The sequence below is a fragment of the Colletotrichum paranaense genome (assembly GCF_030867605.1).
Source record: "Colletotrichum paranaense strain IMI 384185 chromosome Unknown Scaffold_3.1, whole genome shotgun sequence".
NCBI classification, from domain to species: domain Eukaryota; kingdom Fungi; phylum Ascomycota; class Sordariomycetes; order Glomerellales; family Glomerellaceae; genus Colletotrichum; species Colletotrichum paranaense.
This window is the reverse complement of record NW_026848961.1, coordinates 1,585,074-1,607,394: the sequence shown is the minus strand read 5'-3', so window position 1 is coordinate 1,607,394 and position 22,321 is coordinate 1,585,074. Positions and strand designations below refer to the sequence as shown.

The window sequence follows — 22,321 nt, the reverse complement described above, 5'->3', positions numbered from 1 at the left end:
CTGATAGTTGGCCGAAAATTGGATGCGATGATGCCCAAAAATGGCGGCTCAGGCTCGAGGATGTCGCCTACCTACCTTATTTTCGCAGCCATACAAGTGGTTCCGGCCCGGCTCAATGACAAGGACTGACACTATCGAGACCATGGAAGTACGAATAGATGAAAGCCCATGATCTAGCGATTGCCATCTAAGCCCTTGTACTCTACATTGAAATAGGGGCTACTGATGACCTCATTGGTCTTGAGCGTCCCAGCCAAAATTGGTTGTGTCAGCCGAGAGAGACAAGAGTCGAACTCTCGTGTAGATATGCCCCCAGAGCGCAGATTCGGGGTAAACTGTCCGTGGCTGGCAGAAGTGTTGCATAGGAATGAGTGGGACAGAGAATATGCTCTCTCAGGTTAGGTACCTTGGTTTACGTTCACTCGCAATCGCGTTAATTCAGATATTTCGTTTTCCCGCCGGTTTCAGGACGATTTGAGAAGAGGGAGTGTTCTGGCATTCGAATAGATGATCGTGGACCTCGTGTAAGGTCTTTATCGAACCCGTTATCTGTCAGTATGTCCTTGTCTTTTCTGAACGGTTGTGCTTCGGCTTGCTTTTTCTTGCTTATTCGGTCGGCCCAGGTTGTGGCGGTGATGGAAGTGGAAAAATGGCGAACCATCTTTGGGACGCCTGTAAAGGTGCGGCGGTGGTTGCCTTGCTGGCTGCCTCGTGTGGTTGCCTACATTTCTTTGACTGTTGATTGGATGGAATGAGGCGACGGCGTACTCTGCTCACCGAGAATTCCCCAAAAAGCAGGGCGGACAAGCGAATGACTGCGCCCTCGCGGTTGCCTCATTGGCCCGGTCCCCCCAAACTGTTCCCCCAAGCCGCACCTTCCTCAACATCAGTCACGCCCTTCATCCTCTTCCTCATTCCTGGCCGCCAACTGACTGCCTTTACTCTCGCCTGAATGACTACAAGTCCTGCCCGTGCCCATATCGCCTGAACAAACCTTCGCGCTTCTTCCATTTTGTCGTCTTTCACCCTGCGATTTGCGTCCCGCGATACTTCGCCCACTCGGTCGCCCAGCTACCCATGTCTTGCTAGTCCGGCAATCTACTGTCCTCTCCCGGCTCCGACCGACCCACTACGGACCGGTAATTGAACTGCATCAACCTTCCCCCTTCGCTTGGTCGTCCGGATTTCTCTTCGTCCGAAAACATCAATCCAGAGGCCAACGCCCCTATCTGCGCCGGCCTGAGGCTTATTCGGTCGAGGAACGGCTTATACTTGGTGGACTTGGACTCGGGTCGAGTCAAGACCTCTTCGCCACGCACTGAGCATAACAAAGGTGGTTGGGTATCAAGTTTAGGTGACCTTGGTTCAATCTTGAGTTGGTTATCCTCCTCTCTTTATCCATCAAATAAACCCATCAGCACTATGAGGTTATAATCTCAGTTCGGGCCAGTGCCTGTTGACTTGATACTGTGCACATACTTTCCTCTAGTCAATACAACATGTGCCTAACGCCATGCGAATAGTTCCCAGCTAAAGTCATCAGATCTAGTCGGTTCCTAACCAAATTCTGCCGATCTCTGGTCGATGAAAGCCTGCCTCAGACTATGATCATGGATCCTACGAAGCACAACCAGATGGCTTCAATGCATGGCTCAGACACACGAGCCAGTATGGAAAAGACGACAAATCAGGGCTTTCCTCCCCAAAAGACTGCACCAGTGCCATGGGCATTGATGAACTTCTACGGAAATGACACTTCACAACCATGGGTTCCCGCCGGAATCTTTCCCGACTCTCATCAAACTCAGCAGTTGAATGTCTCAGGCGATCTTCGGCGCCGCAATCAGGCTCACTTCGGGGGCGGATGGAGGAGCCCTCTCGCTTCAGAATGCGGTACCGTACCACAATACTTGCCTTCAGACTCTGGTTATGAGAGTAGGACCAAGCATAGCGTTGATAACGCATCTGTCTTCAACGATGTGGACCGAAGTCAAGACACTCACAGTATCTCGGGCCAACTATTGGACTTTCAACTGGGCCCAACGCCTGCCGAGTCTCATTGGAACCCAGGGGCTACTCCCATGTCAGTGACACATCATGGTGCGGCCGATAACAAGCTGGTTTGTGACCACTGCCGTGCTATCTGCAAGACCAAGTCGGAATTGAAGTGAGTATCGAAAGCATGCACTACTACATTTTAGAAGCACATCGTTAATACTAATTTTGTAGCAAACATCACCAGCGTCACCAGAAAGCCTTCAAGTGTGATGTTCAAGGATGTACCCGTGCAGAGGGGTTTGGCACCCAAAATGACCTTGAGAGACACAGAGGAAGTGTGCACCCCGAGCTCTTTAACTCGGGTCCGCGATATCGCTGCTATGAAGGACCATGCTCAACGAAGAGCAAGATATGGCCGAGAGCCGACAATTTCAGGCAACACCTGAAGCGGGTGCATAGTATCGTTCTGAATCCCGAGGATGATCTTAGCGAATATGTTGTCCAGTGAGTCAATAAACATAAGTCAAGAAACATTTGTAGCTGTTCAAGGCGCCTAACAGGATACAGAACTACCCAGAGGCCATTGGGAGAAACGTATCAACAAAGTACGCAAGACGTCCTTGAAGGTGTGGGCGTGGGCTCGGAGGTGTACTACCAGGCTCCTTCTATGGCCTGGGGCGATGGTCCATCGCCGATGTATGACGATGTTCAACTCTCCCCTCAGCATCCAGGAAATGGCTTGGAGATCAACCTCATCGACCCGTCCTTGACGCAGATTGGCGGCTCAGCGCGCAACGTCTGTCTTGAATCATCCACTGCGGACAAGGCCATTTCCAACTCCCCATTGCACGAAAATGATGGCCAATCGGTCTGCGACAGCCCTCAATCGCACCACCAATATGTGCAGCCTGGAGAAGTTTCGAAAGCGCCATCTCCAAGGATCATGATTGGAGAGCGGAGGAGCCAAAGATCCAACTTCACTCGCGAAGGCAATTCCGTGAGCGCTCCTGCCACCATGGAGTTGAATATCAACCTCAATACCAATGGACCAAGCAGAGTCCGCAACGAGATTTTCGAGACCTCTCCGATAGATCCTTTGGATTCCGAGGTCACTAGCACTAACTCGATCCCTTGTGCTTCGGACGAGACTATTCTTAGGAGCCAACCTGCCAACAATGATTCGGCCCAGGGAGAGCAAATTTTCAATCAGCCTCTTCCCGCATCTCCAAACAAGAGTATGAGTGAACAGGCCATGCTCGAGTTCCTCTCAAAGATGCCTAAAACCGTCATTGAGACATTTATAAAGGCACAGATGGAAACGCCTCTCCAGAGATCCACACCGACCACAAATGGCAGTGCTGACGGCCAGCATCGGTGTTCAGACCCTGCCTGTGATAAAGTGTTCAACCGCAGGTGTGAACTTAAGTGCGTATTACTCCTGTCATTCCACATGTATCGGCTGTTAACCAAGGGATAGGAAGCACATGAAGCGTCACGAAAAGCCGTATGGATGCACATTTGCCGGTTGCAAGAAGAAGTTCGGCAGCAAAAATGACTGGAAACGTCACGAGAACAGCCAGCATTTCCAGCTTGAGGTATGGAAGTGTTCCGAAAAACGGTCTGAAGGTGACAATGAGAGTTGTGGCAAGGTTTGCCATCGTCGGGAAACTTTCCGAAGTCATCTTCAAAAGGAACACAAGATGGACGACTCCTCCAATATCGAGAAGGTCCTCGAGGAGTGTCGCGTCGGACGAAACGGAGAACCGAAGTTCTGGTGTGGCTTCTGTGTCAAGATCGTCGACATCAACAGAAAGGGTGCCACCGCCTGGGCCGAAAGATTCGATCATATTGACAACCACTACGCTGGACGTGACGGCTTAATCAAGAAGGACCACTCCCAGTGGGTAGCTGTCGATCCTGACTCGCCAGACGTCAACGCCACCGGATCTTCGGACGACTTGAGTGATGCAGACTCGGCCGATGACATTGTAATCATGTCTGGCTCACGAAAGTCGACGATTAATGGAAGAGGTGTCAACCGTCAGTCAAGAAAGAGAGGCCTGGACGATGGCGCCGAGCAGCCCGGCCGTAAGCGGATGAAGACATTCATGTGGGAATGCGTGAGTGACCCTGAGACTTCTTCGCTCTGGCCTGTCAAGATATGCTAATATGACGTCTAGTGCTCGTGTACATGGGAGGCAGACCATAAATTGCATTCGGCTTGTGTGAACTGCTCTCACGTGCGTTGTGGTCAATGTAGTGGGAGGTGGGTTGAGATTCAGGAAGACAGGGACGCCAACAGCACCGGCGACGGCTCGAACCAGGTGTAGAGACATTGGAAGGCTATGAACATGACAGCAAAAAGCGGCCCCTGAGAGGCATGCGCTGACGCAATGTTTTGTAATGGATGACATGGAGTTGTGATGGTAAGGCGAAGGATGACATGCGATGGAAGTGCTCCACGATGGACAATGATTCCCCCTTTTTGCTTCAATTTGGCCAGGCTCCAAACTTTGGGACTGATGTTTGGCTGCGTTGGATTTTTCAAGTTACCTCGTTATAGTAGAGAAGAGGGGATGACATAAAACGGCGTCTCGGGTAGCGCCTATCAACAAGCAATGATTTCCTACCTTCGATGTCACAGTCAGCAACTTATCAAACGTTACACCCTTTGCCCATGCCGAGTTTTCCGTTCATCGTCAGCCCTTTATTTCCTTCAGGGATTATCTATCACACGGTCATATGGCTTCCATGCCTGTGGCAACGGCATATGTGTTCTGTCTGTCTACGTGTGTACATGTCAAGAACTAATAACCATGTAAGTAAGCAGAACCCATGGAACCAGACATTAGCTCCTTTCCGAGATGTTCTCCTCTTCCTCTTCCTTCTTGGGCCTCATCCAAGCACTTGATCGCAGTGCGTAGCAAATGAGGTACAAACAAACTCCAAAATGTCCCGCAGCGGCCGACGCCGAAGAATCTTCAGGGGTATGGCCCAAGAAGCCATTAGAAGCAGAGATTCCGTAGAGGGACGTCGGGCCTTTCTTCGACGGCAAGCGGTTCCCGGGACCTGGGCTTTGGGTACGGAGTAAATTGAAATGTTTGCTTTCTCCTGACGAGATTCCGTGTCAAGAAAGAAAAGGGCTGCGTGCGCCCATCGCCCACTGGAACATGCGGCGCTTTTCGTTCCTACGGATTCCCGTCCGGGACCCCAGACCCCTTGCTCACTCACACGTTGCTCCGATTCCGTAGGACTGGTTTGACCACCACCACCACCACCACCACCACCACCATTACCGCTGGAAACAAAGGTCATAGACACCCCCTCCATCTCCTGTAGATCTTACGCTTCTTCACCTCTGACACCCACGACACGACTTCTTCGGGACAGGTCTCATTTTGCGCCTCCCCTCTCCCCCCTTCCCTTCCTCCATCATCCAAACATGCTAGGTACACCTTGTAAAGATGACCTACCCGTCATCCGTGCTGCCCTCCCTCCCCGGGCCTCCATATATTTGGGGGCCACAAGACAGGCTGGCCCAGCCTCAGCGGGAGCAAACAGCCCGGTATTGGCCCGTAATACAAAAGTCGAACCACTGTCCTGTATGGACTCTGGAGGAGTGACCCACGTTGTGTAACATGAAGAAGCTTGGGGGTGGAGAGAGAGTAGGGGGGCGCCAGCCGCCAAAGACATGGCGAAGGCAGGGCAGGGCAGGGCAAGGGCAGGGCAAGGTTGAAGATTGAGAAGGCGCAGACAAGTCCGAAGCAGCAAGCAAACAGCCACGGCAAGGGGGGTGAGGAGGAGGGGACGGTAATGATGTACATGCAACACGCCTCGTGGAAGATGGAAAGACGTGGCTGTGCTCACTTGGTTCCTCTCATCTCCCCCGAAGTCTTCTCAGCCCTGGGCTTAGATCTAGTAGGGATGTGCGTGTGTCGTCACAATGCTTCGTGCTTCAGGGTGGCTCGCTGGTCGTTTGGGATAAAGGAACCGAGGAGCTTGAGTCGATGGAGGAACGTTGGATGTACGTAGGAAAGAGTTCGCTTTCTGTATCCTGGCGGCTACCTTGATTCGATTGTTCATATCTCAGTCACGCGATGGAGCTGCTGAGAACCTGGGTAGAGTTAACGGCCGTACGCTCTGATATTGGTCGAATATGGTCGCAGGATCGTTTCCGACAACCAGATAACAGCTGAGAATGAGTGAGCACAGTATTCGCAGTAACCGTAGATGGTAGGCGATACCACCGTCCAATCAGTACAATTATAGACTGCATATTGTTGGTCGACCTAGGCCTGGACCAACAATATGCAGTCCCGAGACAATAAGCGATCACCGTGTTGGGCGCTACGCGAGGGTTGGTACTGACCTGCTGTCACCATGCTGTTCTAAAGCTAGTTTAGAGAAAGATCAGTCCCCAGACTATCAATAGCAAGCCTAGATATTTCAGCTCTTGTCATGGATCCCGCCGATCCGAATCCAACAAACTCACGCGATGACGGTGGGTATCTTCTTGTTAATGTGCCATCGTGAGCTGGCCCAACTTCGCATGCCACCATCTACTTATCATTTATCGGCGGCCGCAAAAAGACCAAGCACATCTTGACCCCGGAAGAAGCCCGAGTTTTGAATGTCACGGGGATCCTACTTTGTAATGGGCCTTGAGAGAAACCCTACAGGACCAACTTTGGTCAGGCCATCTGCAGGGGGCAAGTATGAAGAGAACCATGAGACGATAAAAAACCCTTGAGAGCGTTAACGCAAAGTTTACACGAAGGCCTCGATCTGGATCATCTGTCGACGCTGTACTGGAGTCCTGGACCAACAAGCTGGTACCACCACGGGCGTGTTGTCTCCTTTGGGAGAATCCTTCCCCGTAGATGCTTGCAGATCGTTTCATAACAGAACATTTGACCACCAACACGACTCCGCCTTGCCGAGTAGAAGTGATTAGAGCTGCCCAAGATCTATCTCGTTTCTGATCTGCCGATTTGAGAGGCAAGGGGTTGGTGAATCAAAGAAGCAGGTCTCAAAATCCCGATGCCTAATTAGCGAGCAGGGCCCTGGAAGAGGACTTTGGCGTTAATGGCGTCGACTGGTGTAAAGCACGCAGTCTTGCGTACAGGAATAGAATTGCCGCGCACTCCGCGCCAATTTAACAACACTTGTATTTGCGCGAATTGCGCCAGTCCTCCAAACTCGCGCGTGCAACTCACGCGCACAATGCTGCGAGACCCCCGTGTATTGAGGATTCAAGAGTCAAGACATGGCTTCATGATAGACTTGCGAAGGCGCGATCTGCTTGGACTGTGAGCCCCCCGATAATTGTTGATGTAACAGCCGCGAATCTGACATACAGGGCTCATTGCCTCTTCTTGAAGCGTCGAGGCCGAGGAATGGGCGGGCTCATTTTTTGAAATTTGTCTGCGGATACTTGTGTAACGATGCAAAAACAAGGATCCAGCGGAGCTGGCTCCTGTTGCGACTTGACATGGTTGATGTCTGGGGAGGATTTCAGTGGTTTACGGAGTAGTGATTTCGTGTTCAGCTTTGGCTTGGCCGGCCAATGAAGTCTGTGCCGTGCCATCCTTGTTCGAGATGTTGGGGTCTGGAGACAGTGGAGAGGAGCCTATGAGCCCTGAGATGGGAGATGAAGCCACTGAGTATCCGTAGTGTATCCGTACAGACTTAGGAACCCCTAACCTTGCATCTCTTGTTGCCGCCCCGGCAGGCAAGTAAAGTTGACAATGCTCTGGACGATACCTAGGAGGAATCTCGGAGCAAGTGGTCGCCTAGTAGGCCTGGAACAGAATTCCCGCAAAGCTGCATATCGGCGAGGTAACGATTTTGACGAAAGTCAAACTGCTCGGCTAGCTACTGTTGGCGAGACAGCAGATCCGGACAAGGAACAAGGAGGAAGGGGGCAATGGCGTGCCATCATACGGTCAAATGCACGAGCAAGCGCTCTGATTTCTGGTGCGCTTAAGCTCTCTCGAGGGTAGCAAACTCCTCCTCCGTTCTCTCGTACTAATACTCGTCTTCGGCGATGTCGGTCGAGTCCCCACGAGAGATCGACAGGCAAATCCGAAAGAGCCAGGGGTCTCGACCCCCCGACACTTCACAAATTCGCACATTGCCCAGTCGGGTGCTGATGCGTGCTTCTCAAGTTCAGGGTTGCTGGTCTCTTGGTGTGCGTGTGTTCATACACGCGTAGACGGATTATCTTCAGATAATCAGCGTCAGAGCACAACGTGTGTAATTGTGCGTGTACTGTACCCATAAACGGTAATCGTATTGATAGCATACCAGTTGACTGGGAGAAGAGGACGGAACAAGGACGGGAACAGGAGCGAAGGAGCGATCGTTAAGCGGACCCTGGAGCCCTGTGAGATGCCAAGACTCGCTCTTTCTGAAAGGAGCAGAGGCGTGCTGATGTGGAAGTGGATTCACGCCAGTATTGCAGTGAATGGGTGTACGGATATGGAGGCTTCCATTCCCCAAAAGGTGTGGATTCCGTAGTGGATGTGACGCGTTGGGCGAGTGAAGCCGGGAGGTAGACACGACCAACCACGTTCTCTCACTGAGTCGTAATGACTTGTTGGCAAGGAGGAGCGGGAGCCAAGGACCCCGGGGGGTGGGATGCGCAAGGTAGCTGAGGTTCCATTTCTTGTGATTTGGATTTTGGAGACTACGCGGTGATAGGAAGTGTGTTTCAAGGTGTATGTAGCGATGATGGAATCAATCAGCCAGCGAGCGGGCAGGGTTGTTGGCAATATCAATAATGTTCGGGGGTCGTCGGTGTTTGTGGGGCAGGAAGACAGTCCGAACATTTGCGTCTAGTGTCCGTTTTAGCGTGGCGCCGTCCATCCGTCAGTTCGTCCGGTTTGCTATATCCGGGCAGATAGTTGGACCTCGTGGGACGTGGAGACGGCTTCAAGGTTCAAGCCAGGAGCACCGGGGTGCTGGTGGTAGGGAGGACTGGGATCAGTCCCAGACTTCCCAGTCGTGCCAGTGTATGTAAGCCCGTTGGCCGAATGGCTTGCCGTACAAGGCGCTGGGCAGGGTATGTAGATGTGGGATGGAGCTTGCTGCGGGACGGTCCCGTCCTCAATGATAACGAAGTCAAAGAGGGATTGAGTGGGTGCCAGATGGGTGGCGTGGACCGTGTGGTAATGGCAGGATGGGCTTTGGAGGTTACTGTTACACAAAACCCACCCTTGGCGGGTTGTAGGATTTGCGTTGCGTTGCGTTGCGTTGCGATGTGAGGACGGGAAGAGGTGAGGGGAGGAAATGTCGGGAAAGGTTTTTTTCTGCCCAGTGGCTGACGGCAAGCATTGAGGTTCAGGGCAACTACTGTGTAAGGTCCGTGGCAGGCGTGGATATCTAGTGAAGGAAGCTGTCACGCTGCGTAGCATTTGCTTAGCTCACCTTCCTTGCCTTACGTAAAGCCTGCCCATCAGTTCGCAGGTAATCAGTACATTACTACCTCCTCCGTACCTGCTGAGTAAACGCGGATACCTTCTTCCCATAAGGCAGTATCCAATACCCCAGGCAACGAACAAGTTGCATCGATGAAGGCGCCATCTTTCGTCTACAGGCCCCCATGGAGGGAGAAAGAAACACATACACTACTGTGCAGTACATCGTAAGGGACTCATGGAGCCATCGACGGTGAGGTGGGGTCCGTATCTGGAATTCTGCTCGACTGTCTTCTCTCGAATCCCTCGATCCTCTTCCCATCTCGCTCAGTGTCTCCCCCACCTTCACCACTCACTCATATGCCCAGTCCTTTTGCGACTTGCGCTAGTCAGCCTGCGGTCGCCTTCTTCGGGAGTAGGTATGCCTCATGGGTCCATGGGACCAATGGCCAGGACACGTCAAGCGGAACTCTCGCGCAGCTGCGCGATGCGATACCTTGCGCTCAGTTGCTGTCAACCCTCTACCCTCAACCCGCGCAATCGCTACCTTAGCATACGTCTGCGCCTGCAGGTGTGTGAATACCTTCCGATAGCTACTATAGACTAGGCCTACCTAGGTATTGATACGTATCCTAGGCTGTACTTCCTTCTGTCTGTCTCTCCTGAGTCTTGGATTTCCGAATGTCTCTCTTCCTTTCCCTCTCTCTCTCTATCTTCATCACACGCAACCAGGCTCCGTCCGTTCCACCCTCCGTCTCCGTCTTGCCCCATCCCTCCTCCACCCGTCAACTTACCAATGCTCCTCCTACCTACGTGGAGTGGTACCACAGTAGACTCCTGTCCGCTCCTCTCCACCGCAACGGGCCCCTAGACACCATCCTACACTACCTTCATAGTATCCGTCACTTTCAACCATGGACCGACCACCTCAAGGCAAACCAGCTACGTGCTACGGCAGCTTTACATTCTGACATTCTGACATCCTCCGATCCGAGACATGACCTGGCCAAGCGCTGTCTAGAATCTCCCATTTCAACTTCACTCCCCTGTTGTTTCTCTCCTGCGCGAGTGCGCGGTCCCTGCTACCTTCTTCGCCCATCATCTCTCCCCTGCTCCGTCATTTTTGCTTTTGTCAATCTCCGTACCTTCATCACTTCCAAGGAAAATGGGGATATGACCACCTGGCGCATGGCCTCTATGCCGCCCTGAGACCTTTGCTCGGTATTCATCTCGCCATCTGGCCAGTCAGGGATGTCTTCGATTACCTGGTAAAGGTGTTGCGGAGAAGCCAAGTATCTCGAGTCTCGACCGACTCCTCGTTCCTCATTCCTCAACTGAACACCCGGCACACACCTTCTTCCCACGTCTTACCTATTGAACCCCTTTGACGCTATCCAAGCAAGCCAAGCAGCTTCTCGACCCGGACCGTCATCCATGAAATCGAGAGGGTCCGACACTTGCAGGACGTCGTACAGATGCAAATCTTGCTCGACATAATTCAACCCCCTAGCTCAGACTTGCTGAAATGGATCAACTACCTGGCCTGTGGAGGACCGACTTAGCACGTCCAAGTGCCAATATCACAGAAACACAGCTGACCGGCCATCCCCAACAAGGATCATCAGTGACGTCCGCAGTGCTCTCTTGACAGACACAACCTCCTTGTGGCGGCGGCTGAGGCAGTCAAAATAAGGGTTGGGACAGACAGTGTGTCTCGCAACTGTTGACCCATCTGTCGAGGATTGCGTTGTCAACCTGGGTCGACTCGCAGACACTGACACTGCAATTCGCTGACGAGCTTCGGTGATGGTTCTTTGGAGTCATTTCCCATTCGTCAGAGACAAGGCAACTTCGAGTAAGGCAACCCAGTGGTATCTGCCTGGAGGCAACGGATGCCATGGCGAAATCAACCCATCAGAGGCAAGCTCAGAAGCTACCCGTCCCGTTGGCCATGGGTTCGTCTTCCGAACCAGGCGCAGCCGCAGCCCTGGCGGCTCCCCTCGTCCTCTCTCTTTCAACACCACCCTCCATCTACCACCCTTGACCGGACAGTGGTTCGCGAACCGGCCCCCAAAGCGGAGCTGGACCAGCCAGACCAGAACTGTATAATTTTATACAGAAAAATACATACATCTGCTGCAGCCACTAGAGACTAGTCCCTGATGGTGTGCCAGCCCGTAACCACACGTATTCCCTGCCACAGTCCTGGCTCCAGGGGTGTGCATATGCGCTCTGCAGCGCCTGATGATGATGGCCCTCCACCGCAAATCCTTGCCTCTTCCTCCTCGTCTCTCAATCTGCCCTCTCGCACTCCTCGCTGGCCCACATGAGGCTCTGCAAAAAATACGTATCCGTTCTCACGGGGTTTCTTGCTCTCCCCAGTGCTCTCCCAGAGCTTTTGGAGCTGGGTGCGCCTAGGCGACTGCCCTGCCGCATCCCCTGTGCTACCGATATGTCAACCCACCTCATTGACTTATATACATCAAGCTCCGCCACGCTGGTCGCTCTCCGATGACATTATCGTGTCTCTTGCTGTTCAGACCAAGCACGGAAGCAGCAACTCTCTAGATTCCTACACTTGTTGCATTGTTCACTCACTTATAACTGCCTCGTCCTTTCGTCTTAGTCCGCGGCACATCCGTCAACTTTCCAACATCAACAACCCTTTGGTCTAGCCTTGGATATATTACCTAGTACGATCGGATCAACACTACAACGTCTTTCCATTGGGATACCCCTTTACCGTTTTCCCTTTCAAGAAGGTCTATATTCAGGATTCTGTCCTGGCCCGTCGGAGTTAACTACCACTGGAACCTCGGATCTTTCATTTCGAGCAAGCACGCAACATGGCCTATTACTATGACAATGTCCATGGAGGACATTTTACCCAAGACCAGGTACCTTACTACGAAGAACAGAGTTACAGCCAGATGCCCATGGCTTACTTTGGAAGCTCAACAACCTCGAGCTCCCCGACACCAGTCGACCCTAGCCTTGGATCCTTCTCCCATTCGCAATGCCAAACTCCATGGCCGACACATCAAACCCACCAGATTCAACAATACATGGATGGACCACGAACAGCCTTCTTCGTCCATGAAAATGCCCCAGTTCTGCTCGGTGTAAGCCAATCTACCAAGGAGTCAAACCCTCTACCTCCAGCTTCACAGAGGAGACACGGTTCCCCGTGTTCTCAGCAGACGCTGTCCAGCAGTGATTCCCATAGCCCACCCACGGAGAGTGACGTCCTACCCGCAACTCCTCCGGACCACTCAGCCACTTCTCCTTTCTTGCAGCATAAGCAGGTCTTTGGAAACTGGGAACCCCAACTACAGTCCCAGACGCTCTTTGGAATGAATATGCAAGGGAATATTTGTGTTAATCCTTACGAAGTGAACGACATGTTCGAGAAGGAGGTAGTCCCAACGGGCTTTGATACTGCAACCTTCAGCTTCTGCTGCTCAGAGTCTGATGAGGCCAGTATTGCCCAGCACTCAACTTTATCGTCACGGCAAATCACCCCAGAGCCCGTCATCAAGCAGGAGGCACCCATGGCCGACCTACCATTCCATCCAAACTACCCTGATCCTGAATCGAACGGTACAAATATCTTTGAACCAGAGATCAAGGCCGAGCCTCTTGCCGTTGACGACGACAAAGACCTGGACTACAAGCCAAAGCCTTCGAGAAAACGTTCCCGTAACACCACGGCCAGATCTCAGGCTCGCCCCTCCGGTTCGTCTCATGAACGAAAGCGGTCCAAGGTTAACAACGACATCGGTAGTCTATCTTCAACGAGACTGAACGCAACACTTTCGTCGATGAGGAACCCCAAAATCCATTGCAAAGAGTGCAACACCCCCTTTTCCGACGAGAGCACCCACCAGAAGCACATGAAGCAACATCATACCCGCCCCTTTGTGTGCGTCTTCAACTACGCTGGCTGCCCATCCACGTTTGCCAGCAAGAACGAATGGAAGCGTCACGTAAGCTCTCAACACTTGGCTCTCCAGTACTGGCTCTGCGAGCAAGACGGCTGCTCCAAAACTACCAACCCTCCCACCAACCGACGTTCCTCCTCCTCCTCCTGCTCCGTCACACCAACGCCACCCGCTCTACCAAACGGCGCCATCTTCAACCGCAAAGATCTCTACACACAACACGTTCGCCGCATGCATGTGCCGCCACATGTACGGAAGGCCCAGAAGCAGAAGAAGCCCACCCCTGAGTGGGACGAGAATCTCAAGGCTCTCCAGACGGACGCGGAGAAGATTCGCTGCGATCTTCCGAGATATATGCGCTGTCCCGCTGCCGACTGCGGTCACGACTTCAACGGACCCCAGGCTTGGGATGAACGCATGGAGCACGTTGCGCGACACCTCGAGCGCGCCGCCGAGGGAAAGGAGCCTATGGTCCATTTTGGCGGAGAGCACGACCTTACACTCACACAATGGGCTTCCAGCGCTGATGTCTACGTTGTCCGGCGGACACGAAACATGACAGCCGAATGGGAACTCATTAACCCGCTCAAGGGAGAGGTTGGTCCCTCTGCTGGCAACGGCAAGGGGAGCAGCAGCACCGTCACAAACTCAACTGTTCACAAGGAAATTGTTGTTGCAGTCTGCTCCGATGAAGATGCTGAGGGTGAGGACGAAGAGTGATTTACACTCCGTCACCCAGTCTTCATGGTTGTTGTTGATCATCTATACGTTACTTGCTACTTTGGAGTTGTTCAAACTGGCATCTCGGTAGTTCAAGGCTTGTTCATGTTTTCATTGAGGTTTTTCCCTTCTTTTATAGATACCTTTTCTTTTACATTCTAGTTGCTTGGCCTTCCACGGCCGGAGTTTTCTGCTTCTACGATCAGGAAGTTCGCGAAGGAGTAATGCGACTTGATGAAAAAGACTATCATTTTTTTCTTTTTTGCGGATATATAGTTGGCCGGCATACTTGAGCGGGAACGAGAACAGGATATAATCCATAGTCATGACCTGGCACTTTTTGATAGTTTCTGCATTGATACCAATTTGCTGTACCCTCATTCCAATTCAAATGGTCACTCCCCTCATAGTGCAGGAACTAGTTACCTACCTACTTACCTTATGCCACCATCGGCGAAAAGAGAGATGCCAGTCTCACAGGATCACCGAGCTCCGAATAAACCGCCATAATCCCGAATCCCACTCGAGAATTGAAGCTGGCAAGCACAGGAGAGACGACAACCTTCTTCCCCCGTGATCTATGCAACAGGATACCATCCTAGTCCAGTCCCCAATGCCGCGCTGCAACTCTCCGTCGCAGAGTCCTCCCACGATGCGGCCAAGCAACCAACTCAGGCGCGCTTCTATACCGACCGAGCCGCCAGCCCCCAGTACCTCCCCGTCTACGCGCCTGTGGCTGCTTCAACCATGAGTTTCGGCTGGCGTGTGTTGGAGCAAACCCCTAGCCTGACCAGCGGCTGTTCGAGGGGAACGGCAGCGGCAGCGGCAGCGGCAGCAAGCAGCCGTGAGGCTCTATCGTCTTTGCTCGCCCACTCGACATACACGACGACACGACGACACGACGACCACTTACACCACTATACACAGTTTCACACGTCCCACACTAGAATCCCACAAACCACACCTACCTACAAATACACCGACAGCGTGCGACCGGTCCGTTCACTGGGAGGGAGAACCGGAGCTGGGTGGGCATCCAGCGAAACCCCGAGTCATGCGGCTCAAGTTGGTTTCCCAGCCCCGCCCAGTCCAGCCCAGCTTTCCGCCCTGGGCGCTAATCGACACGTCCGAGGTAAGGGATGGGGACGGAGGGTGGAGAGGAAACGGGTGGACGGGAACGACTCTAAGTCTCTGAGGATGGGTAGGTAGAATGCTGACTTGTTCTTCTGTTGGCTGTAGGACTGTACGGAGGTACCTTACGCTCGCCTCTCCTGCATGAGGAAACTGTTCCGGATCCTTCTCTCGTTCCTATGAATGAACTTGAACCTATGAGGTAGAACGAAGCAGTAGGTAGGCAGGTACCTTAGGAAGGTGTACGTAAAGATAGAGGTAGGAAGGCAAGTAGCCGTACCCGCCGCGCGTGTTGGGCTGCCCATCGCCCATCGTCCATCGCCCATCGATCTAAGTTCTGACATGCATTCCTTCGCTTCCATTCCTTTCATCCCATAATCCGTAGGGCTCGCCAAGGGCGAAAGAGCATCCGTAGGAATAGGAAGACCGGTCGGAAGAGAGAAGAGTAGGGAGAAGGAGGGGGGTGTGAGATGTGTAAGACTTAGAGGCAAGACAGAGTACATGCGGTTGCCTTCCCCGCGGCCCCCAATGTGTCGAGACACGGAGTTACAATCTAAAAAACCGGATTTATTCCCTTTTCTTCTTCTCTCTGCCGTTTATGCATTTCCTCCCCACCAGACACCCATAGGGTGGTTGCGCGCTGGCGTTGGCTGTTGGCCGCAGCGGCGCGGCCCAGATGGAACGCTAGGTACTAGGTAGTAGAGGAAAAGAGAAGACGAGACACGGAGGTCAATAAAAAGGACAAGACACGGATCGAGAGACAGAGACCGAGAGGGCTAAGACGGGACGGGGAGGGAGGGAAGCGTGGGAAGCTCCCACGCTCTCCTCAAGGCGGAACCGAAAAGCCGTCAGCACTAGTACGCGTTGGACACACCGGCCGGCCGGTCTATGCAAAGCTGAACTCCATCGAACACATCAGCACCCGGAGAATGGAACAGAGTGATTACCTACCCTACCTTACCATGCGTGCCATGCTATCCCACCCGCGCCGCGTGCCGCATGCGAAGGGGGAGACGGGGGGGCTTAGCCACGCAACGCAGCTCTTTCGCGTACCGCCAACGGTTCTCCGGCTTTGGGGGGCTGGGCTGGTCTGCCAGCAACGGACAGACATCTACGGTGTAAGTCTTGAGTCCTTGCCCACACCTACCCCCCTCCCCCATCCCGCGCGCGAGTGCGCGAAGCGAAACGAGCATCTTGCATCCTGCGACTTCTACTCTTTTCTTTTTCTTCACTTTTGGTGACTGCGCCTCGGCGGCTGCTACGGTGGGTACGTTAGCCGACCGATGCAAGCACAGTGCTCCAGAATGGATGGCTCTGCGCCTGCAGCGTTTATCTAGATGAGCTCTTTTTATTCCCTTCCAAGCATGGGCAGTGCCGCGGATGTGTTCCTTCTTGAGGGTAGCTTTGCGCTCGATGGATGGCACGTTGCAAATCGGGGTGTGTGTGTGTGATCATGGCAAGCATGGCATGGCGGCATGGCCCCCAAGAATAAGGTACAACCAACAGGGCTGGGGATCTATGACGACGATGGTGAAAGCTTTGGCGGCGCGAGGCGGCCATCTTACTGCTTTGGACCTTGGAGAGTTGGATGGAATGGAAAGGTCTACTGCCTGGTAGGTAGGTAGGTTGCCTTTTCGCGGCTGAGGCTCTCTGTGCCGGCATTTACGCTCTCTCTGCTGCGCTACTGTACGCCGCCTCGTGTTCCAGCATAGGATGCAGCCCTCCAGGTCTTACTTTCTCCCCTTGGCTTCTACTGATGACGATGTTCTTCAATGACTATGTTCAATGTAAGGGGCTTTTCGGTCTCAGATTCTATCTTGAATGATAGTCTGACAGCCTTACGCAAGTGTGGTTCGTATTCCTCCATAGCTGAGTGCTAGCCTGGACGTCCAACACGCCACAGCCCTACCGAGATCGTGGTTGATGAAAGGTAGGATCGCGGACCTAGAAGCTGAAGACGGACCATGGCTCTGGAACACTCTGCTTCTTTGAAGGAAGGGGGCAAAACTGCACTTACAAGCTGTCACGCGTCATTGGGAACAGCAGGGGGTGGAATCCAGCCGGGATCCTTCTCGGAGGAAGAACGCCACGGTAAGCAGCTACGTAAGCCGGTTCTCTCGGTCCAGCGGGTGATTTTGGATGCTTACTTGGTACGTTCCGAATCGTCACGGCGCGGTGTCGGCATTGCCATTTTCCTAGTCCGGGATCCGGACCGCGCTGGGTTGCGGGACCGGATTTGGTGTGGATCAAGAGGTCCGGCGGAACCGGGTGGTCGCTGTCGCGGAGGGGCCGAGGTCACCCCGACCGGAGAGCCGACGGACAGGCATACTTCAGGTGCGACTACCTACCTTGTATTCACCTACCTTGTATTTAAGGTATCTTATGGAAGGCACCGAAGCAGATGATACCTGCCCACCGACCTTACTTGTTTCTCTCCCTACCTAAGGCAGGTAGTTATTGTGAGGAAAAGGCGCCCAGCTGTCAAACGATCAAGCGAACGAACCGGATATCTCTTTCAAAAACTGCCTTGAAGCTCCCCAAAGAGCGAATGTTGAGATAATGACCACATGCTGCTGGTAGGTGAGGAACAAAGCGATAGAAATGGCCTGTGCCTGATGATTCGGCGGTTTCGGTGTACAGGGGCCCGCAAATCTCAAAAGTGAATGCAAGGAACGAGCAATACGAGGGATCTATATCTGCTGGTTACGGGTGGCCTGTAAGGCATTCCATCGTTTGTCGATGGGATTAGCTCGTGATTGGGCATCGCCGTCTCCAATATACAGCTATTGAGGGGCCAAGGTGGGATCATGCTGAGTCGTGTTCAGAGGGGAGATGTTGTGACACCATTGGTGTTCTCCCGGTTGGGCTGCCATGAGCCCGGAGATCAACAAAAGGATGCCCTGGGCTATTGTTGTAAAGTTTGCGAAACATGTTTTGATGAGTATGTTTCCCCGGCGATGATCGAGAGCCAAGGATCGCTGCCCGGGTCGAAACAGGTTGGCTGTTGGCTGACTGTACACTTCCGTTCAGTCCCAAATCCCACTTGGTTCTCCGAGGAACACCTAGAATCAGGGTCTCTTCCTACCAGTGAACCCCCAAAAACGGGAGGTCCCCTGCTAAGAATCCGGCGACGAAACCCCACCAGCAGCACTGCCGACCTCTAGGTGCCTGGCTCCGTCCGCTAAGATACACCGCAGACGTGCATCTGACATCTCTGATAGGACGAACAGGACGGGTAGCTCTTGGAAGCCTGCGCCCGCACCCCGCTTCCCTCTGCAAGCTGAGCCATCCACCATCGCACAAAGCCCGCGCCGTTGGCAACAAGCGCCTGTGTGATACGAGAGAACGAGATGGCAACCTGCCTTACCTTGGATAGTTTAGAAAGGGGGAAATTCTCTTTGCCAATTATCCATCTCCCATATCATCTGTTGGGCCAGCATATGCCTTACCTTCCATTGCCCTTCTTGCTCCCTCTTTCACCCATTCATCGCCGTTCGATCCGCATCCGGAGCTTGTTTACACTGCCCGCTTACAACCCACCGAAAAAGAGGTACCCTGAGCTGAGCTGAGTAGAGGACCGCTTCGCTACGTCATATCATTAAGGCCAATCCTCGAACATCACATCAGCAAATACAGTCAGCATACAAACCCGACTTCATCTCGACCCAATTCCCCACACTCTTTTCTCTCCTTCCTCTTAATCATCTGGCATACGATATTCCATATCCTGAAGCAGCGCCAGACAGCAATCATGGAGTCCTTTGGAGCTCTCAAGCGGCGGACGACCGAGATACTCCAGTCTCTCCCGCAGAACCTACCCAATATGCCCAATGTCAAGAGGCCGTCTCTGTCCAGCGGCACCGGCCCTAAGCCCATGAAGGGGACATGGGAACGAATCGACGTCCCGCCTCTCGCCCGCTCCTCCCACACTGTCAACGTCGTCAACGGCTCCGCCTACGTCTTTGGCGGCGAGGTCAACCCCCGCGAACCCGTCGACAACGACGTCCACGTTATCAGGCTTCCCTATAACAGCGCCGGTGCCGACTACTACAAGATCACGTCTGCCCCAGCAAAGCAGTATACCCCGCCCGCCGACCCCGAGCCCACCACGACGCAGACGGAGGAGAAGATTGACGATGAGAAGCCTAAGGCGTCCGGCGACGACGTCGAGGAGAAGGCTGCTCTGAAGCAACAGCTCCTCGACGAGGTGTCTCTCGCCTCACCAGGCGTCGCCGGAGAAGAAGGAGAAGAATACTCGTCCCTCAGAGCTGGCGAGCAGACCACAAGTGCGCCTACGGCGGCAGACAAAGGCAAAGGCCCCGCCCTACCCGAACCCCCTGTCCTCGGCGACGTCCCGGGCCCCCGCGTCGGCCACGCCACCGCCGTCATCGGCAGCCGCATCTTCCTCTACGGCGGCCGTGGCGGCCCAGACATGACACCCCTCGAGGAGGCCGGCCGCGTCTGGGTCTTTGACACCCGCACAAACTCCTGGTCCTTCCTCGACCCCGTACCGCCCGCCCCCGGCGTCACCAACCTACCCATGCCCTCCCCGCGCAGCTACCACTCCGCCGCCGCCACCGACCGCCCGCGCGACTTCGCCCCCAAGCACGCCCGCGCAAAGCAGACCTGGCGCGCCTGGGCCCAGGGCGACAGCGCCGACGTCGGCATCCCCCAGGCGCCCATCATAGGCCACGCCGCGGCCAACGCCACGGACGAGGAGGACGACGGCTACGGCACCTTCTTCGTTCACGCAGGCTGCCTCGCCAACGGGGAACGCACAAACGACCTCTGGGCCTTTGACGTGCGGAGCCGGGTGTGGAGCCAGCTACCCTCGGCGCCCGGCCCCGCGCGCGGCGGCGCCGCCATCACCGTGAGCAAGAGCCGGCTGTTCCGCTTCGGCGGGTACGACGGCAAGGGCGAAATCGGCGGCCAGCTCGACTTTATTCACCTCGAGATGGACACCTTTGACGACGGCGTCTCCAAGGGCGAGATCGCCGTCCACGGCCGCGGCGGCTGGCAGAGCATCGCCCAGGGCGCGGGCGCAACCCCCGGTACCGGTGCCGGTGAGCAGGAGATCCACCTCGTCCCGGGCCAAACATGGCCCGGCCACCGCAGCGTAGCGGGTCTCGAGGCCGTCACCGTCGGCGCAGGCCGGGAGTACCTCCTCCTCATCATGGGCGAGCGCGAGCCCAGCGCGGACGGCCATGCCGGCGCCGGCGCAATGTGGGACGACGTGTGGGCGTTCCAGGTCCCGCCGCTCGGCATGACGGCCGCCAGCGTGCGCGACGCCATGTTGCAGGCCATTGGCCGTCCCACGGGCGAGGGCAAGTGGACGAGGCTGTCGATGGAGCCGTACGACGACGATAACGACGACGGCCAGCCCGCGCCGCGCGGGTGGTTTGCGGCGGCGGCGATGGGAGACGTGGAGGAGGCTGGCGTCGTTGTCTGGGGAGGATTGAGCTCCGAAAACAAGAGATTGCGGGATGGCTGGATCCTGAGGATCCCCGAGTGAGATGGCCAAGTCCCAAATTGCATACAAACTGCATACAGTAGATGGATGTTTTTTTTGGTTTTTTTTCCCCCAAGGTTCATATATCAAACAGAGCAGATTTCGAGCAGCAACTCAATAGCAAATGGTGAATGAAGAAAAACTCATCACGTTTTAACAGGTTAAAAGAAAAATTGGGACATTAGGCAGATATCCGCGGTCTCCGGGGGGCAAAGGAACAGAAGACAAATGAATCTCTAAACCGATCCCATGCATTCCGAATACAGCACATTTGTGTTTTATATACAAGCCGGACTCCCCCCGGCTCTATTCCATTTCGCTTTGGGCCCCATTTCGTGGGCTTATCCCGAACGTACGCGCGTGCGTCAAGGTTGTTCTCCTCGCATATCCCCCGTTCGTCCGCTGCTCTCTCTCTCTCTCTCTCTCTCTCTCTCTCTCTCTCTCTGTGTCATCACACTACTTTTCTTACAAATCGCTCCGCGTCACCTCGGGGCCCCATGGCTCGGAGGTGAGGTTGGTCAGACCCTTTGAGTTTTCGCAGGTTTGGCGACCGCTCTTAATGGGGCCAGGCTTGGGGACCTGGGCGGCGGCGGAACCACCGGTGGCGGCGGCGGTGGCCTTGAGGGCGTCGAGGAGCTGGACGGTCGTCTCGGGGGTGAGGTCCTCGTAGTAGTCGTCGTTGATCTGGACCATAGGGGCGTTGACACAGGCGCCGAGGCACTCGACCTCAAGGAGGGTGAAGAGGCCGTCCTTTGTGGTCTCGCCCTGCTTGATGCCGAGGTGGTCGATGATGGCCTTGACGATTACGTCGGAGCCGACGCCGCCAAGTTGGCAGGGGGTCTGTTTTTCAAAATGTCAGCGAAAATGCCCGTTTCTGCATTTGATGTGTGATATCGGTCTAAAGATTCCCGTAGCCACTGGGTATATCAAAGACGTCGCCTTCCAGCCATAGCCTGACAGCGGGGCCTTCGGAGAGTGGCAATTGTATGATCGAGCGGAGATATCGCAAATGAATGGCGGACTCACAGTTGTGCAGGCCTGGATGAAGTACTTTCCGACGGGAGTGCGGTTGTACATGGTGTAGAAGGATGCGACTTCGTAGACGCGCTGGGGGGGCATCTCGAGCATGCGGGCGACCTCGTTCATGACGCTGATGCTGGTGAAGCCGTGCTGGCGCTGGCCGAGGTCGAGGATGGGCATGACGGCGGCTTTCTTGTATTGCGGCGGGTAGCGCTTCAGGATCTCGGCGATGACGGCCTCATTCTCCTTGGTGAACTTGAAGGGGACATCGGCGTTGTTTTTCGGGGAGTCGCGGTGCTGATCGAACAGAAGAGCGTTAGCAATTGACTCGGAATACACGATCTAGTTGTAGTAATTTCTGGATATCGGAGAGCCCTCGAGACATTGCTACAAGGACAATTGACGTCGGAAAGCGAGGCGGCTTACCACTTGGAGGGTGTCGCTGGGGCGGACGGCTGTGAGGGAGAAGGCGCGGAACTGAGGCCTCGCCGCCCGACACGTTGCCGAGCGGAGGGCTGATCTGAAGAGGAGAGGAGAGAGTCTGGAGGCCATGACGAGGGACGGTGGGTGGCTGCTCAAATGGC

At 54.4% G+C, this 22,321-nt stretch overlaps 6 protein-coding genes across 6 annotated transcripts; 4 read left to right on the top strand and 2 right to left on the bottom strand.

The window, feature by feature from the left end:
- Window positions 1-1,643: 1,643 nt before the first annotated feature.
- CPAR01_04085 (uncharacterized protein) lies at window positions 1,644-4,166 on the top strand (the record flags this gene model as incomplete). Its single annotated transcript, XM_060488367.1, has 4 exons — window positions 1,644-2,167; window positions 2,230-2,502; window positions 2,566-3,423; window positions 3,476-4,166. 4 exons carry the CDS (start codon window positions 1,644-1,646, stop codon window positions 4,164-4,166), a joined length of 2,346 nt encoding a protein of 781 aa, XP_060352573.1.
- Window positions 4,167-8,223: 4,057 nt separating this feature from the next.
- CPAR01_04084 (uncharacterized protein) lies at window positions 8,224-8,643 on the bottom strand (the record flags this gene model as incomplete). Its single annotated transcript, XM_060488366.1, has 1 exon — window positions 8,224-8,643. A coding segment is annotated over one exon (420 nt), but the record flags the coding sequence as incomplete, so codon positions are not given.
- Window positions 8,644-12,262: 3,619 nt separating this feature from the next.
- Window positions 12,263-14,077, top strand: CPAR01_04083 (uncharacterized protein; the record flags this gene model as incomplete). The annotated part of the gene is made up of 1 exon (XM_060488365.1): window positions 12,263-14,077. One exon carries the CDS (start codon window positions 12,263-12,265, stop codon window positions 14,075-14,077), a length of 1,815 nt encoding a protein of 604 aa, XP_060352571.1.
- A 325-nt stretch (window positions 14,078-14,402) lies between these two features.
- CPAR01_04082 (uncharacterized protein) lies at window positions 14,403-14,654 on the top strand (the record flags this gene model as incomplete). The annotated part of the gene is made up of 1 exon (XM_060488364.1): window positions 14,403-14,654. The coding sequence occupies one exon, from the start codon at window positions 14,403-14,405 to the stop codon at window positions 14,652-14,654; it is 252 nt and encodes an 83-aa protein (XP_060352570.1).
- A 4,305-nt stretch (window positions 14,655-18,959) lies between these two features.
- CPAR01_04081 (kelch domain-containing protein) lies at window positions 18,960-20,720 on the top strand (the record flags this gene model as incomplete). Its single annotated transcript, XM_060488363.1, has 1 exon — window positions 18,960-20,720. The coding sequence occupies one exon, from the start codon at window positions 18,960-18,962 to the stop codon at window positions 20,718-20,720; it is 1,761 nt and encodes a 586-aa protein (XP_060352569.1).
- Window positions 20,721-21,182: 462 nt separating this feature from the next.
- CPAR01_04080 (NADH-ubiquinone oxidoreductase 24 kDa subunit) lies at window positions 21,183-22,289 on the bottom strand (the record flags this gene model as incomplete). Its single annotated transcript, XM_060488362.1, has 3 exons — window positions 21,183-21,557; window positions 21,744-22,079; window positions 22,164-22,289. 3 exons carry the CDS (start codon window positions 22,287-22,289, stop codon window positions 21,183-21,185), a joined length of 837 nt encoding a protein of 278 aa, XP_060352568.1.
- Window positions 22,290-22,321: the final 32 nt, after the last annotated feature.